Source organism: Dendrobates tinctorius, unplaced genomic scaffold, assembly GCF_039654945.1.
Source record: "Dendrobates tinctorius isolate UK_male_01 unplaced genomic scaffold, ASM3965494v1 ptg000045l, whole genome shotgun sequence".
In the NCBI taxonomy this organism is placed as follows: Eukaryota; Metazoa; Chordata; class Amphibia; order Anura; family Dendrobatidae; genus Dendrobates; species Dendrobates tinctorius.
Genome location: NW_027361713.1, coordinates 835,321 through 853,262, shown reverse-complemented (window position 1 = coordinate 853,262; position 17,942 = coordinate 835,321). Strand labels below are relative to the sequence as shown.

The 17,942-nt window shown below is 42.1% G+C and overlaps 1 protein-coding gene across 7 annotated transcripts in view; it reads left to right on the top strand.

Moving 5' to 3' along the window:
* Positions 1 to 17,942, top strand: part of DCAF6 (DDB1 and CUL4 associated factor 6) — a 569,725-nt gene that overhangs the window by 173,640 nt on the left and 378,143 nt on the right. For all 7 annotated transcript variants that reach the window (XR_012232231.1, XM_073575570.1, XM_073575573.1 and 4 more), the window contains exons 7-9: positions 9,567 to 9,693; positions 12,204 to 12,418; positions 13,303 to 13,396. Coding sequence is in view for 6 of the 7 variants with exons in the window: in XM_073575570.1 (XP_073431671.1) it covers positions 9,567 to 9,693; positions 12,204 to 12,418; positions 13,303 to 13,396 (436 nt within the window). In the remaining variant the exon portion in view is untranslated. The remainder of the gene's footprint in view (positions 1 to 9,566; positions 9,694 to 12,203; positions 12,419 to 13,302; positions 13,397 to 17,942) is intronic.

Genomic DNA, 17,942 nt, shown 5'->3' with positions numbered 1-17,942 from the left:
ACCGTGCGCAGTGTCATCAGGAAGTTTAAAGCCCACGGCACGGTGGCTAACCTCCCTAGATGTGGACGGAAAAGAAAAATTCACTAGAGATTTCAACGCAAGATTGTGCGGATGTTGGATAAAGAACCTCGACTAACATCCAAACAAGTTCAAGCTGCCCTGCAGTCCGAGGGTACAACAGTGTCAACCCGTACTATCCGTCGGCGTCTGAATGAATCATAGAATCGTAGAGTTGGAAGGGACCTCCTGGGCCATCTGGTCCAACCCCCTGCTCAAAGCAGGATTCGCTAAATCATCCCAGTTAGATGTCTGTCCAGCCTCTGTTTGAAGACTTCCATTGAAGGAGAACTCACCACTTCTCGTGGTGAATGAAAAGGGACTGTATGGTAGGAGACCCAGGAAGACCCCACTTCTTACCCCGAGACATAAAAAAGCCAGGCTGGAGTTTGCCAAAACTTACCTGAAAAAGCCTAAAACATTTTGGAAGAATGTTCTCTGGTCAGGTGAGACAAAAGTAGAGCTTTTTGGGCAAAGGCATCAACATAGAGTTTACAGGAGAAAAAAGAGGCATTCAAAGAAAAGAACACGGTCCCTACAGTCAAACATGGCGGAGGTTCCCTGATGTTTTGGGGTTGCTTTGCTGCTTCTGGCACTGGACTGCTTGACCGTGTGCATGGCTTTATGAAGCCTGAAGACTACCAACAAATTTTGCAGCATAATGTAGGGCCCAGTGTGAGAAAGCTGGGTCTCCCTCAGAGGTCATGGGTCTTCCAGCAGGACAATGACCCAAAACACACTTCAAAAAGCACTAGAAAATGGTTTGAGAGAAAGCACTGGAGACTTCTAAGGTGGCCAGCAATGAGTCCAGACCTGAATCTCATAGAACACCTGTGGAGAGATCTAAAAATGGCAGTTTGGAGAAGGCACCCTTCTAATATCAGGGACCTGGAGCAATTTGCCAAAGAAGAATGGTCTAAAATTCCAGCAGAGCATTGTAAGAAACTCATTGATGGTTACCGGAAGCGGTTGGTCGCAGTTATTTTGGCAAAAGGTTGTGCAACCAAGTATTAGGCTGAGGGTGCCAATACTTTTGTCTGGCCCATTTTCGGAGTGCTGTGTGAAATGATCAATGTTTTGCTTTTTGCTTCATTCTCTTTTGTGTTTTTTCATTTAAGACATATTAAATGAAGATAATAATACCAAAGAATTTGTGTTTGCAATCATTTTCAGGAAGAAACTGAGTATTATCTGACAAAATTGCAGGGGTGTCAATACTTTTGACCACAACTGTACATGCTGTTCCAGTAGTTTTGCGGCTTTAGAGAGAAGAGATATCAGGCGATAGTTAGACACAGAGGATGGGTCGAGGGAGGGCTTTTTGAGGATGGGTGTGATTGAGGCATGTTTGAAGGATGAGGGAAAGACTTCATTTGTAAGTGAAAGGTTGAAGAGGTGTGTTAGAGTTGAGATGAAGACTGTGGCAAAGTTAGAGATGAGGTGGGATGGGAGCTGGTCAAGCGCACAAGTGGTGAGGTGTGATCTTGACAGGAGGGTGGAGAGCTGATCTGTCATTCTGGCATTGTGTGATCTATATGACGGTATTATATGTGATCTGTATGGTGGTATTATGTTTGATTAGTATGGTGGAATAATGTAAGAACTATATGACGGTATTATATGAGAACTATATTGTGGGATTATGTGTGATCTACATGGTGGTATTGTGTGAACTATATGACGGTATTATGTATGATCTATATGACGGTACTATGTGAGATCTTTATGGCGGCATTACGTGTGATGATCTGTATGATGGCATTATGTGTGATCTGTATGACAGTATTATATCTGATCAGTATGATGGTATTATGTTTGATTAGTACGGTGGAATATTGTAAGAACTATATGACGGTATTATATGAGAACTATATTGTGGGATTATGTGTGATCTACCTGGTGGTATTGTGTGTGAACTATATGACGGTATTATGTGTGATCTATATGGCGGTATTATGTGAGAGCACTATGGCGGTATTTTGTGATCTATATCACAGTGTGTGTGATCTAAGTGACGGTATTATGTATGATCTATATGGCAGTATGATATGTGAGTTATATGGCGGTATTATGTGAGAACACCATGGCAGTATTATCTGCAGAAAGGGGACCCATTCTAGGGTGGTTCTGGCTGAGCACCTGCACACGGGTCTGGGGTAATAGAGGGGGCAGCATCACCTCCAATTAGGTGCAGTCAGGGGAGGGCTGGTGAGGCAGTTGAAGAGAGGGGTCTCATTTTTATTGTTACTATATGGCTACTTTTCCCCCATCCTGCTTCCCAGCGTAACCCAGTACTGCGCCTGTCACCTCACTTTCACATCACCAGGACAGGATGGAGAAGACAGGATCTGAGGAGGGGAATGGGGTCTTTGCGTGCAAAGTCTGGATCAGAACAGGTCATCAATCAGCAGAAATGTTTCCTGGATTTCTGTGGATCAGACAAGCAGATGGTCCATCCATGTGTATAAAACGTAGCGCTCTCTGTACAATACCTGCCCCGCACACCAAACAGGGTGCCTCCCTCATAGCCCAGCACACTGCTCTCCTGAAATACTGTGCTGCTGTCACCCTGCTCCTTTCACCATATATCTACCAGATTCCTTGCTGCCTGCCATCCTCAGTGACTGTCTACTTGTCAGTATAACTTTGCAGTCACCGAAAAAATGGCTGATCAACGTGTTCCTAAATGTCATCCTCTCTTCTCCCTTAGCAAACACCCAGGAGGGGATGAGAGGAGTGACATCACACCCATGTCAGTAGACTACGCCCATAAATATTGCAGGGCAGTAATGTGAGCTAGTTGTACACTAGGTGTTTTTCATATGTCAGTAGCTGCTCCCCCTAGTGTTTAAAAGTGGAAATACCAAAAGTTTTAAAATTATTTTTCATATTTTACTAAATTTATAAGCAAATTATTATATTTTTTTAAGAAAATGTAAACATTAATTCTTTACATTTTTTCAATTCCTGGAAAAAAAAAGGTTGCAGGAGGTTGCATAATCTCCGGAGTCTTGGTTACGGGGGTAGCTGAAACCCTGGAGAACATGATTTTGGTCAGTTTTAACTGACCCCAGTGTTGTGATCACTGTTATTAACGGAATAATGGCAAAAAAAAAATCCGATTTCCTATTTACTTCTTTCACCTCTGATGTGATCTAGCTCATCAGAGGAAATAGAAATAGTGTCCCCCTGTCTGTGTCCCCCTGACCCTCGGCGTCGTCTTCCGGTTAGAAAATGGTGGGCATATGCACAATGCGCCCGCCGAGATCTGCCGGTCGGCACCTGGCAACAACAGGAGATTTCTCCTCTTTGTTCATTTCTATCACAGTGATCAAAGTTAAAAAAAAAAAAAGAAAAAAAAAAAAGGTAAATCAAACCCCCCTTTATCATCCCCTTAGGTAAAAATAATATAATGAAATGTATTTTTTTTCCATTAGGTCTAGGGTTATAGTTGGGGGTGGCGCTAAAGTTGGGGTTGGGCTAGGGTTTTGTTTGGGGTTATAGGTAGGGTTGGGGTTAGAATTAGGGTTGGGTTAGGTTTAAAGCTAGGGTTAGAGTTAGGGTTATGATTGGGGTTATAGCTAGGGTAGGGGAGTTAGGGCTAGGGTTAGAGCTAGGGTTGGGGCTAAGGTTGAGGTTAGGGTTAGAGCTAGGGTTAGGGTTGTGTTGGGGCTAGGGCTGTGATGTTGGGGTTGGGATTATGGTTAGGTTTGGGGTTAGGGCTGTTTTAGGGTTGGTGTTAGAATTGGGGGGTTCCATTTTTTAGGTACATCAGGGGGTCTCCAAACACGACATGGCACCCACCTTTGATTCCAGCCAATTTTGCGTTCAAAAAGTCAAACTGTGCTCTTTTCCTTCTGAGCCCTGCCATGCGCCCAAACAATGACTTGCCCCCACATACAGGGTATCAGCGTACTTAGGAGATATTGCACTACAAATTGTATAGTCCATTTTCTCTTTCACCCTTGCGAAAATAAAAGTTTGGTTCCAAAGTAAATTTTTTTTGGTGAAAAAAGTCAAATGTTCATTTTTACCTTCCACATTGCTTTAGTTCTCGTGATAATAAACTTCTTGAAAGTGTTTTTGTTTGCCTTGAGTGGTGCAGTTTTTAGAATAGTGTCACTTTTGGGTATTTTCTGTCATATTGACCCCCCCAACTCAATTCAAATTTGATGTAGTCCCTAAAAACAATGGTTTTGTAAATTTTGTTTGAAAAATGAGAACTTGTTGGTCAACTTTTAACCCTTATAACGTCCTAACAAAAAAAAATTCTGTTTCCAAAATTGTGCTGATGTAAAGTTGACATGTGGCAAATGTTATTTATTAACTATTCTGCTCGATAAAACTTTGATTTAAGGGTAAAAAAATTAAAAGTTTCACAATTCCAAAATTTAAGCCAAATTTCCGTTTTTTATTTTATAAATAAATGCAAGTCATATTGAAGAAATGTTACCACTAACATGAAGTATAAAACGTCAATGTGCTCCTCCTATGTGGGTTGCTCAAGTGCAGATAGGTGAACTGATGTTAGACTATGCTCATTCTCACCAATGGATCACTGTCAAGATAAGGGACTTGCTTTGGGGAAAACCTGGTGACAGGTTCCCTTTATACAAAGTACAGCCAGCACCTATAAGCCCTCTGGTACAGCATTCTGGCATGCGGTCTGTATGCCCCCATCCTCCTATGCAAGGCATTAAGAGATTTCATTATTCCCACAGACGACGCAGTCTGGTGTAATCGGCTTCTCTGTTTTTGATCCAGCGCCTACTGTCATCTTACAATCACCGTCGTCCTTTCCTGCTTCGTGAGGATGACGTGTCCTATGTCATCATTACGGTGTCATCCAATCTTGCTTCTGCGCAGTCATACTTCTCTTTTACCCTGCATGCATCGGGTTCACTTATGTGTCACCCGGGCACTTTTGCCTTTCCTGGCTCATGCACGCTATAATACATTGCTCTGCCCTCGTCATGGCAGAGAGTGCGCCTGCGGAGGCTCGAGAAAGGGGGACACTGTGATGATGACGTAGGATGTGTCATCCACATGAAGCATGGAAGAAGAACGATGATTGTAAGAAGAGAAGAGACATCAAAGACACGCAGCGGACCGGATGGTGCCGCCTGTAGGTAAAATAAAAGCTTTTTTTTTATACGTTGCATAGGGGATTGGGGGCATATACAGTATATAGCTTTCAGAATGCTTTATCTGACGGCATATGCATGGCCATACTTGGAGTAACTGCAGAATTGTGAATCCTCACATCATACACTCCTTGCTATGAGGATTTTCTGGTGTCAGCATTGGGAAATTGCACTCATGTGACTGCAAGTACAGTTGTGGCCAAAAGTATTCACACCCCTGCAATTTTGTCAGATAATACTCAGTTTCTTCCTGAAAATGATTGCGCAAACAAATTCTTTGGTATTATCTTCCTTTAATTTGTCTTAAATGAAAAAACACAAAAGAGAATGAAGCAAAAAGCAAAACATTGATCATTTCACACAAAATTCCAAAAATGTGCCAGACAAAAGTATTGGCACCCTCAGCCTAATACTTGGTTGCACAACCTTTAGCCAAAATAACTGCGACCAACCGCTTCCGGTAACCATCAATGAGTTTCTTACAATGCTCTGCTGGAATTTTAGACCATTCTTCTTTGGCAAACTGCTCCAGGTCCCTGATATTTGAAGGGTGCCTTCTCCAAACTGCCATTTTTAGATCTCTCCACAGGTGCTCTATGGGATTCAGGTCTGGACTCATTGCTGGCCACCTTAGAAGTCTCCAGTGCTTTCTCTCAAACCATTTTCTAGTGCTTTTTGAAGTGTGTTTTGGGTCATTGTCCTGCTGGAAGACCCATGACCTCTGAAGGAGACCCAGCTTTCTCACACTGGGCCCTACATTATGCTGCAAAATTTGTTGGTAGTGTTCAGACTTCATAATGCCATGCACACGGTCAAGCAGTCCAGTGCCAGAGGCAGCAAAGCAACCCCAAAACATCAGGGAACCTCCGCCATGTTTGACTGTAGGGACCGTGTTCTTTTCTTTGAATGCCTCTTTTTTTCTCCTGTAAACTCTGATGCCTTTGCCCAAAAAGCTCTACTTTTGTCTCATCTGACCAGAGAACATTCTTCCAAAACATTTTAGGTTTTTTCAGGTAAGTTTTGGCAAACTCCACCCTGGCTTTTTTATGTCTCGGGGTAAGAAGTGGGGTCTTCCTGGGTCTCCTACCATACAGTCCCTTTTCATTCAGACTCCGACGGATAGTACGGGTTGACACTGTTGTACCCTCAGACTGCAGGGCAGCTTGAACTTGTTTGGATGTTAGTCGAGGTTCTTTATCCAACATCCGCACAATCTTGCGTTGAAATCTCTTGTCAATTTTTCTTTTCCGTCCACATCTAGAGAGGTTAGCCACAGTGCCATGGGCTTTAAACTTCTTGATGACACTGCGCACGGTAGACACAGGAACATTCAGGTCTTTGGAGATGGACTTGTAGCCTTGAGATTGCTCATGCTTCCTCACAATTTGGTTTCTCAAGTCCTCAGACAGTTCTTTGGTCTTCTTTCTTTTCTCCATGCTCAATGTGGTACACACAAGGACACAGGACAGAGGTTGAGTCAACTTTAATCCATGTCAACTGGCTGCAAGTGTGATTTAGTTATTGCCAACACCTGTTAGGTGCCACAGGTAAGTTACAGGTGCTGTTAATTACACAAATTAGAGAAGCATCACATGATTTTTCGAACAGTGCCAATACTTTTATCCACCCTCTTTATGTTTGGTGTGGAATTATATCTAATTTGGCTTTAGGACAATTCTTTTTGTGTTTTTTCATTTAAGACAAATTAAATGAAGATAATACCAAAGAATTTGTGTTTGCAATCATTTTCAGGAAGAAACTGAGTATTATCTGACAAAATTGCAGGGGTGTCAATACTTTTGGCCACAACTGTAAGTGATTTGCATACTTCCGGCCACAATATGACTATGCAAGTGAATTGAGCAAGGCCAAACCCATGTAGTCGAATTGTGGTCAGGAGTATGCATATCGCGTGACTTCTGTTTCCAACGCTGACACCGGAGAATCCTCACAGCAAGCTGTGCATGCGCTGGCAGGATTCACAACTCTGCAGTCACATAGACTGACTGCAGATTTGTATTTTTAGACCGACGACTGCTTTAATGCTCCTTTTAAAGGGGTTGTTTCAAGCTGGAAAGTTATCACCCTATCCGCAGGTGGTTGGATACCTAGTGTTGATGAAAACTGGAGCAGAGGTTGATCAGCCGCACCACCGCTCCATTCATTCTTAATGGTAATGCCGGAGATTACCGAGCACGTCACTCTGCTGATCTTTGGCGATCCCATTAGAATGAATGGAGGAGTAGTTCGGTTGCCTCTGCTCCATTTAACTGGGTCTCCTCAGATCTTCGTTTCCCAGGATCGGTGAAAACCGTGGCGGTTGGACCCTCAGTGATCAGAAAATAATTCCCTATCCCGTGCATGTGGAATAATTTTTAGGCTGTGTGCCCACGTAATGATTTTGAAGCAGAATAAACCTGAGCAGAATCGCACACCCTGCTCCCGGGAAAACGCATGCGTTTTTTGACGCTCTTTTGTAAGTGTTTGTCAAGTGTTTTTGCCCAAATAATTGATGGTATGCGGAATTGCGTGCGATTCCGCAAAATTAATGAACATGCTGCGTTTTTAATCGCTAAGCGTTTCCGCAGCGGTTAAAAACGCACCATTGGCACAACATGTGCGTTTTTCATTAAAAATCAATTGGTTGCTTTTCTTAAGCGTTTCTACAGCAGAATCGCTTGTCTAAAAGCGCTGCAGAAACGCTTAAACGCTACGTGGGCACACAGCCTTAGGCTATGTGCCCACGTAGCGTTTTAAACCGGACACTCAAAACCGGACTCCTTCCCAGAAAATGCACGTTTTTTTTCCGCTCGATTTTACCGCAATTATGTTCGCGCTTTTGCCGTGATTTTCGCGTGCGAAATTCAAGCACTTTCCAAGCGATTTGAAGCATCGCTTGGAAAGTGATTGACAGGTTGGTCACACTCGTCAAACATAGTGTTTGACAAGTGTGAGCAGGTTTTTGCTATTGAGGCTGCCTATGCGGCATCAATAGTAAAAGATAGAATGTTAAAAATGATTAAAAAAAAAAAAAAATCGGGGTATATTTACCTTCCGACGTCCCGCGCAGCCTCAGCGACGCTCCCGTTCCCAGCGATGCCTTGCGAGACCTGTGATGGCGTTGGTCTCGCGTTGCTATAGTGATCTCACAAGACCGCTAGAGTAACGCGAGACTACGTCATCACAGATCCTTGCCGTAAGGCATTACTGGGAACGCTGAGGCCCGGGAAGGCTGCGCGTGACACCGGAAGGTAAATATACCCCGATTTTTTTTTTTTTATTTTTTTTTTTTAATTTTTATTCTTTTTTTTTTTTTTACAGTGGTATGGTACCCAGGGCCTGGAGGACAGTCTCCTCTCCTCCACACCGTGGGTACCATCCGCACATGAGACGCTTAACTTTGCGCATGGTGGGCATAGCCACATGCGGGAAGTAAGCGGTTCTCATGATAACGCAAAAAGAATGAGCATGCTGCGTTTTTTTCTGCGATTCCGCCGCGGAAAAAAGCGCAGCATTAGCACAGCATGTGCGGAATGCCATAGGAATGCATGGGGTGTGTTCTGTCCAAGTTTTTTAAACGTTTTTGCGCCGAAAATCGCTGCAAAAAACGCTTAAAAATCACATCGTGGGCACACAGTCTTAAAGTTGAAACATCTGCTTATAGAGTATCTAAACTTTTGGTATTTTTATTTTATGTTTTACACCCTTTCGGATTGGGTCACCCAATTTTGAGGCCCCCACCAGTCACTAAACAAAGACCTTCTAGAAAACCGCCGCGAATAAGTGTGGAGGAGAGAAGGAGGTCTTGGGAGGACCGGAGATTACGTGAGGGAAGGTATCGGGAGATTAGTTCAGAGACATATGGGGGAGACAGGTTATAGATGGCCTTGTAGGTCAGTATTAGTAATTTGAACTGGATACGCTGAGGGAATGGGAGCCAGTGAAGAGATTTGCAGAGAGGAGAAGCCCTTAGACTAACTGATCAGTAGGGGGCGTGGCCACTTAAAGTTCCTGGGGTAGCATGATAGCCAAATACGTCCCTGCTTGTGACGACCAACACAGCCCATAGGCACCCCACAGTCTCATTGTGTAAGAGAAGGGGTGAAGGTGATTGGAACCAGTGCACACAAACAGATTTGCTGATGCATAGCAAGAAGGCAGTGTATGAACTTTGTAGCGGAAAAGGATCATTAATTGTTGTGAAAGGGGCAATAGAAGTGCAAAATTAAAAAAGAATCTTGCGTTTTTGTAAACTGTTAATATTAGTTATAATGGGTAGTTATTTATATAAAATGAAACCGAGTACTGGCAAATAATATTTTACTTACCACCTTCAATCTTTATCTTTGTATTTTTTGTTTCTAGGATATTTTAGTCCATTGTCGACGTGCAGCTACATCAATAACTGTATGTCCTCCAGCACCATATTATCTTGCGGTTGGATGTTCAGATAGTTCTGTGAGAATATATGATCGCCGTATGCTTTCAACAGGTATCACAAGTTATAATTTTATATTACTAGGATTATAAGCCCTTAAAAAATTTTTTCTAAAAGAAAAGGAACTCTTGCCTTTAATCATTAAAACTGGCATTTCATGCTCTCGTATTAATGAAGAGCATCCAGGAATAAAATATGCCAAATTCATTAAAGGGTTGCGTTGAAACTAATACTGACTTAAGGGCCCGTTACACACAGCGATTTCGCTGATTTTGTGACACATCAGTGATCTCTCCAGCAAGATCGCTGTGTGTGACATCCAGCAGCGATCGGCCCCCCTGCCGGGTATCGCTTATCGTGCTGGATCGTCCTGGGCCATTTTTTCATCGCTGGTCTCCTGCTGACCAGCGTGCATTGCTGCGTGTGGCAGCGGGAGCCAGCGATGAAAAAATGGCGACGCTGCACGCTGGTTACCAATGTAAACATCGATTTTCTAAGGACTGCGGGGCCCTTAGAAACCCGATGTTTACCTAGATACCAGCGTGCACTGCAGGCAGGGCGGGAGGTGGAGGCAGAGCGGAGCCAGACCGGAGTAGCTCTGCTATCTGCTTCTGCAGTCTGTCAGACCGGAGTAGCAGATAGCAGGGCTACGCCGGTCTGTCTGTGCGCGGCTCTGCCTCCACCTTCCTCCCTTCCAGCAGTGCACACTGGTATCTAGGGTAAATATCGGGTTTCGAAGGGCCCAGCAGCCCTTAGAAACCCGATGTTTACGTTGGTAACCAGCGTGTTCGCTGGTCCTGATCGCTGGAGGGGCTGTCTATGTGACAGCTCACCAGCCATCAGCTAGCAATGTCCCAGTGATCCCATCGACGTCGGATCGTGGATGGAATTGCTGGGACATCGTTATGTGTAACGGGTACCCTAAATCGTAAATGTCTATCTGTTTAATAATCTAATTGTTTTACTAATGTACTTTAATTAAAAATTCCCTGACTTTTCCTCCATACTCTAGCGCACTGCTCATTTTAAGGCTAAGTGCACACGTACCGGAACTCTCGCTGAAATTACCGCGAGAATTACGGAATTCCTGTCCGCGGAAAAATCGCATTTTAAATTCCCGCGATTTTCCCGCGGAAAAACTAGCATTTTGCAAGCGTATTTAGCTTGCAAAATGCTAGCGTTCTCCAAGCGATCTGTAGCATCGCTTGGAGAACTGATTGACTGACAGGTTGGTCACACTCGTCAAACAGTGTTTGACAAGTGTGACCAACTTTGTTACTACTGAGGCTGCCTATGCGGCATCAGTAGTAAAAGATAGAATGTAAAAAAAAAATAAAAAATACTGTTATTCTTACCTTCCGACGTCCCGCGCAAGCATTCCCAGTAATCCTTTGCGAAAATGCCCGCGATGACGTCCGTTCTCGTGGGATCACGACGTCTCGCAGTAATTCGCGATGACGTCGCGCGAATGACCGCGAGACTTCGCGATCCCGCGAGATCGGACGCCATCGCGGGCATTTTCACAAAGGATTACTGGGAACGGGAGCGTGGAGAGAGGCGGGAAGGCTGTGGGGGACGCCGGAAGGTAAGAATAACAATATTTTTTATTTTATAATTCTATTTTTTACAGGGATATGGTACCCAAAGCCCGGAGGATAGTCTCCTCTCCTCCGGACCGTGGGTACCATCCGCAATTGTTCTGCTTACTTTCTGCTTGGTGTGCACAGCCACATGCGGGAAGGAAGCCGAACAATGCATTCCTATGGGTGCGGGATCGCCGCGATTCCGCAAAATAAAAACCGCAGCATTAGCACAGCATTGCGGAATCCCATAGGAGTGCATGGGATGCTTATTTTTCGCGTTTTCGCGGCAAAATCGCGCGGTTAAAACTGCCGCGGAAACGTGAAAAAAACGCCACGTGTGAACTCAGCCTAAGGAGAAAAGCCGGCAAGGAGTGAGAATAGAGTCAACCCCCAAAACCAATGTCACAGCTGCTTTTCCTTTTCACCAAGGTCTCATCTTAAAATGTGCACTAATAGTGCACTCTCCTGTTGGCTCGTGACTTCTCAACTGGGCCGGTGAAAGAGTGCACTGTCACTGTACTTTAATATTCCTTTGGATAGGTTATCCATACCAGATTGGTAGGCGTGCAACATTTTGCATCCTCGCTGATCGGCTGCTTCCGTTGCTGGCGACAGCCAGATGTGTTCAGTTGAGGAGCTGGATAGCACAGCACCGTCAGCTAGATATTGACTGGTTAATGCACATTCACGTCTACGTATTTGAGTGAATGTTCTTTTACGTTCCGAACTAACAAACTTTCCCTCCAGCTTCATTGGGAACAGCTGATTGGCGGGGTTGCTAAGGATAGGCCATGAATATTAAAGAAGCAGACTACCCCTTTAACCATTATTTCATATGCAAGTGACTTTGGGTACAGTCATCATGCATACCCTTTGTATGGTACATAGCTTAGCCATATAGTAATTATTAGTACACCATTGAATAAATTTGTTTTCTGAGTATAATTACAATGTCATGTGTTTTGTTTTTTTCAATGATAGGGAATTACTCAAATCGTGGAACAATGGGAATGTGCGTACGATTTGTACCTCCACATCTTGCAAACAAGTCTTGTCGTGTAACTTCTTTATGTTATAGTGAAGATGGGGAAGAAGTCCTTGTAAGCTACTCATCAGATTATATATATTTATTTGATCCAAAAGATGATCAAATAAAGGAACTCAAGTTTTCCTCATCCAATCAGAAGCGAGAAGAGGTGAGTCTCCCCTCTCTGGTGTACAGTGTGTTACCTATAGGGTTTTATGTTGCAGGTAATGTGTTCATTCATGTACTAGACATAGGACAGTCCTATACCTGTTATCCAGCACTCTATTTGAATGCAGTGGAGATGACCTTTACATTAATAGCAATTGTCTGGAAATGTGTGAAACTTATGGTAACAAATGTTAGATATCTGCAGCAATAGTCTAATATATTCATGTAATTACTCCATTTGCTAAGACTCCCGGCTGCTTTTAAGAGATATATTTGAAGCCAAATATGTCTGCTTTATTTTTTTAAGACCCAGAAGGTTAAATATGTTTATTTTTTTAAGTATCTGAAGCATTATTCTAATCTGCATAGGGGTTAAAATGAGTATTATTAATATTGGAATTCTAACTCTACCCATTGCTTAATACTTCAAACTCTGGCAGTATCTGTTGGAAATTTAAAAAAAAAAAAAAAAAAAATTGTCAGGGTCAATTAAGTGCAGAAAATCTACTGGAATTTTCTTTTACCACATATTAGCCTGCATAAACACCTTTCTCAAGGACACTTGACACATAAACATGAATTTCCACTGCATTTCCTGCACTATATGATTGCCTGCAGTTCTGTCTTATTTCTTGTAATATCTCTTTATAGAAGAGGAAATTGGGAATGTATCGCCAGATACTGGGATTTGGATCTTTTTCTGTTTTTGGTGGTGCTGTATGATATGGATTTTTTGTATTACAAGTGTTCTGGAAATAATGATTGAGAAAGCAGTTTTGTGTTTATTTTTTTTTTTAATTTTTATTTCTGTCTGGTCTGTGCACAAAGCTGCAGATCTAATGACAGGTTCCCTTTAATGACTAGAATATATTTTTCACTTTTAAGGTACGACAACCACCACTTAAGCGCCTCAGATTACGAGGAGATTGGTCAGATACAGGGCCCAGATCAAGACCTGAAAGTGAACGAGAAAGAGATGGTATATGTAATATTTTATCTACTAGGTTTAACATTTTTGCCAATACATAGTTATGCTGTTTGTGAAGTTTTGTTTTTTTGATTTTCAGCATTTTTTTTTTTTAAAAACCTTAATGTCTTCTTGCCACTGTCATTTTTTTGTTTTTGATCTTCGTTTGTCATCTTCGAAGATCCATAACTTTTACATTTTTCAATTGCAAAAGCTATGTGAGGGCTTATTTTTTGTATGGGGAGCTGACATCTATATAAATACTATTTTGATTGTTTTTTATTTAAATTTCTTTATGGATATGTCTAAATGCATTTCTTTATGGATATGTCTAAATGCATTTTTTTTTTAGGGTTTACCATACAGGTCAATTAATTTTATAATTTGATCAGACTTTTATAGAACCAAGAATAGCAAATATATTTATTATTTTTATATTGGCAAAAGGGGGTGTTAACTACATTTTTAAAATTTTCTTCTTTAGTCCCATTCTGGGATTTGAACCTGCAAACTTGTACTACAAGTGCTTCTCCCAAAACTAGAATATCCTCAAAAAGTTAATTTATTTCAATTCTTCTATACAGAAAGTGAAACTCATATATTATGTGGAGTCATTACAAACAGAGTGATATATTTCAAGTGTTTATTTCTGTTAATGTTGATGATTATGGCTTACAGCCAATGAAAACCCAAAAGTCATTATCTCAGTAAATTAGAGCAATTTAAAAAAGACACCTGCAAAGGCTTCCCTAAGCGTTTAAAAAGGTCCCTTAGTCTGTTTCGGTAGGATCCACAATCATGGGGAAGACTGTTGACCTGACAGATGTCCAGAACGCAGTCATTGACACACTCCACAAGGAGGGTAAGCCACAAAAGGTCATTGCTAAAGGAGCTGGCTGTTCAGAGTGCTGTATCCAAGCATATTAATGGAAAGTTGAATGGAAGGAAAAAGTGTGGTAGAAAAAGGTGCACAACCAACCGGGATAATCGCAGCCTTGAAAGGATTGTTAAGAAAAGGCCATTCAAAAATTTTGGGGAGATTCACAAGAAGTGGACTGCTGCTGGAGTCATTTCTTCAAGAGACACCACACACAGACTTATCCAGGACATGGGCTACAAGTGTTGCATTCCTTATGTCAAGGCAATCATGACCAATAGACAAAATGCCTGAAGCATCTTACCTGGGACAAGGAGAAAAAGAACTGGACTGTTGCTCAGTGATCCAAGGTGGTGTTTTCAGATTAAAGTAAATTTTGCATTTCATTTGGAAATCAAGGTCCCAGAGTCTGGAGGAAGAGTGGAGAGGCAAGCAATCCAAGCTGCTTAAGGTCTAGTGTGAAGTTTCCACAATCAGTGATGGTTTGGGGAGCAATGTCATCTGCTAGTGTAGGTCCACTTTATTTTATCAAGACCAAAGTCAGTGCAGCTGTCTACCAGGAAATTTTAGAGCACTTCATACTTCCCTCTACCAACAAGCTTATTGGAGATGGAAATTTAATTCTCCAGCAGGACTTGGCACCTGTCCACACTGCCAAAAGTACCAATACCTGGTTTAAAAACAACAATATCACTGTGCTTGACTGGCCTGAAAACTCACCACACCATAACCCCATACAGAATCTATGGGGTATTGTCAAAAGGAAGATGAGAGACACCAGACCCAACAATGCAGACGAGCTGAAGGCTGCTATCAAAGCAACCTGGGCTTCCATAACACCTCAGCAGTGCCACACGCTGTTCGCCTCCATGCCACGCCACCTTGATGCAGTAATTGATGCAAAAGGAGCCCCGACCAAGTATTGAGTTCCTTTACTGAACATACAATTTAATAGGCCAACATTTCGATTTTCAAAATCATATTTCAAGCTAGTGTTATAAAGTATTCTAATTTACTGAGATAATGACTCTTGGATTTTCATTGGCTGTAAGCCATAATCATTAATATTAACAGAAATAAACACTTGAAATAGATCACTCTGTTTGTAATGACTCTATATAATGAGTTTCACTTTTTGTATTGAAGAACTGAAATAAATTACTGTTTGATATTCTAATTTTGTGAGATGCACCCGTATATTATATAATAGTAGAGTATTGGGGTGTATAGAGATAATGACATGAGGTTTGAAAATCAATTGCCTTTTTCTCGATAACCTACTGTGAGTTTGTTGGAGTAAAGTTAGGAACAGGTGAAGGATGACATGACTGCAATATAACAGGAGAGGAGGATGATGTTCAGCACAATCTTCCAGTAAATAAAATTCAAAAATTTATTAAGTAAAGAAAAATTTTTTTTATATATATATATATATATAGATATATATATATATATATATATATATATATATATATATATATATATATATATATATATATATATATATATACACAGTTGTGGCCAAAAGTATTGACACCCCTGAAAATTTTGTCAGAGAATACTCAGTTTCTTTCTGAAAATGATTGCAAACACAAATTCTTTGGTATTATCATCATTTAATTTCTTAAATGAAAAACACAAGAGAATGAAGCAAAAAGCAAAACATTGATCATTTCACACAAAACTCCAAAAATGGGCCAGACAAAAGTATTGGCACCCTCAGCCTAATACTTGGTTGCACAACCTTTAGCCAAAATAACTGCGACCAACCGCTTCCGGTAACCATCAATGAGTTTCTTAAAATGCTCTGCTGGAATTTTAGACCATTCTTCTTTGGCAAACTGCTCCAGGTCCCTGATATTTGAAGGGTCCTACTCCAAACTGCCATTTTTAGATCTCTCCACAGGTGTTCTACGGGATTCAGGTCTGGACCCATTGCTGGCCACCTTAGAAGTCTCCAGTGCTTTCTCTCAAACCATTTTCTAGTGCTTTTTGAAGTGTGTTTTGGGTCATTGTCCTGCTGGAAGACCCATGACCTCTGAGGGAGACCCAGCTTTCTCACATTGGGCCCTATATTATGCTGCAAAATTTGTTGGTAGTCTTCAGACTTCATAATGCCATGCACATGGTCAAGCAGTCCAGAGGCAGCAAAGCAACCCCAAAACATCAGGGAACCTCCGCCATGTTTGACTGTAGGGACCATGTTCTTTTCTTTGAATGCCTCTTTTTTTTCTCCTGTAAACTCTGATTCCTTTGCCCAAAAAGCTCTACTTTTGTCTCATCTGACCAGAGAACATTCTTCCAAAACATTTTAGGCTTTTTCAGGTAAGTTTTGACAAACTCCAGCCTGGCTTTTTTTATGTCTCGGGGTAAGAAGTGGGGTCTTCCTGGGTCTCCTACCATACAGTCCCTTTTCATTCAGACGCCTACGGATAGTACGGGTTGACACTGTTGTACCCTCGGACTGCAGGGCAGCTTGAACTTGTTTGGATGTTAGTCGAGGTTCTTTATCCAACATCCGCACAATCTTGCGTTGAAATCTCTTGTCAATTTTTCTTTTCTGTCCACATCTAGGGAGGTTAGCCACAGTGCCATGGGCTTTAAACTTCTTGATGACACAGCGCACGGTAGACACAGGAACATTCAGGTCTTTGGAGATGGACTTGTAGCCTTGAGATTGCTAATGCTTCCTCACAATTTGGTTTCTCAAGTCCTCAGACAGTTCTTTGGTCTTCTTTATTTTCTCCATACTCAATGTGGTACACACAAGGACACAGGACAGAGGTTGAGTCAACTTTAATCCATGTCAACTGGCTGCAAGTGTGATTTAGTTATTGCCAACACCTGTTAGGTGCCACAGGTAAGTTACAGGTGCTGTTAATTACACAAATTAGAGAAGCATCACATGATTTTTCGAACAGTGTCAATACTTTTGTCCACCCTCTTTTTTATGTTTGGTGTGGAATTATATCCAATTTGGCTGTAGGACAATTCTTTTTGTGTTTTTTCATTTAAGACAAATTAAATGAAGATAATAATACCAAAGAATTTGTGTTTGCAATCATTTTCAGGAAGAAACTGAGTATTATCTGACAGAACTGCAGGGGTGTCAATACTTTTGGACACAACTGTGTGTGTGTGTGTGTGTGTGTGTGTATATATATGTGTATGTGTGTGTGTGTGTGTGTATATATATATATATATATATATATATATATATATATATATATATATATATATATATAATCAAAAAAAGGGCAGCACTACCAAAATTAAATAGTTGGTGCAAAACCTGCCGACATTTTTCACAGGCCAGTGCCCCGGCACTTCCACGGTTCCATGTGCGGTGGTCTTGGGGAATATGGCCGCCGCTGGCGCAGAGCCATGGAAATGAGCCCCGGCTAGAGCCACGCAAAATGTCGGCAGAGCCCCGAGCAGCGCCGGACACCAACGCAGCACCGCTGGCCACTGGAGGCACCGGCCAGCAACCGCCGGGCACCCGTAGACACCCGGCAGCAGTACAAGACCTCCGCAGCAGCACATCGGAGCCCTCCTCAACCCGGCCTGCAGCATCACCCAACTTCTGCCTCCACCAGCAGCTACCCTGGGACCCCGCTTCACCGCAGCCACGACCCCTGGGAAGCAATAGCATGCAAGGATTATAAGAAGCACCACAATTTT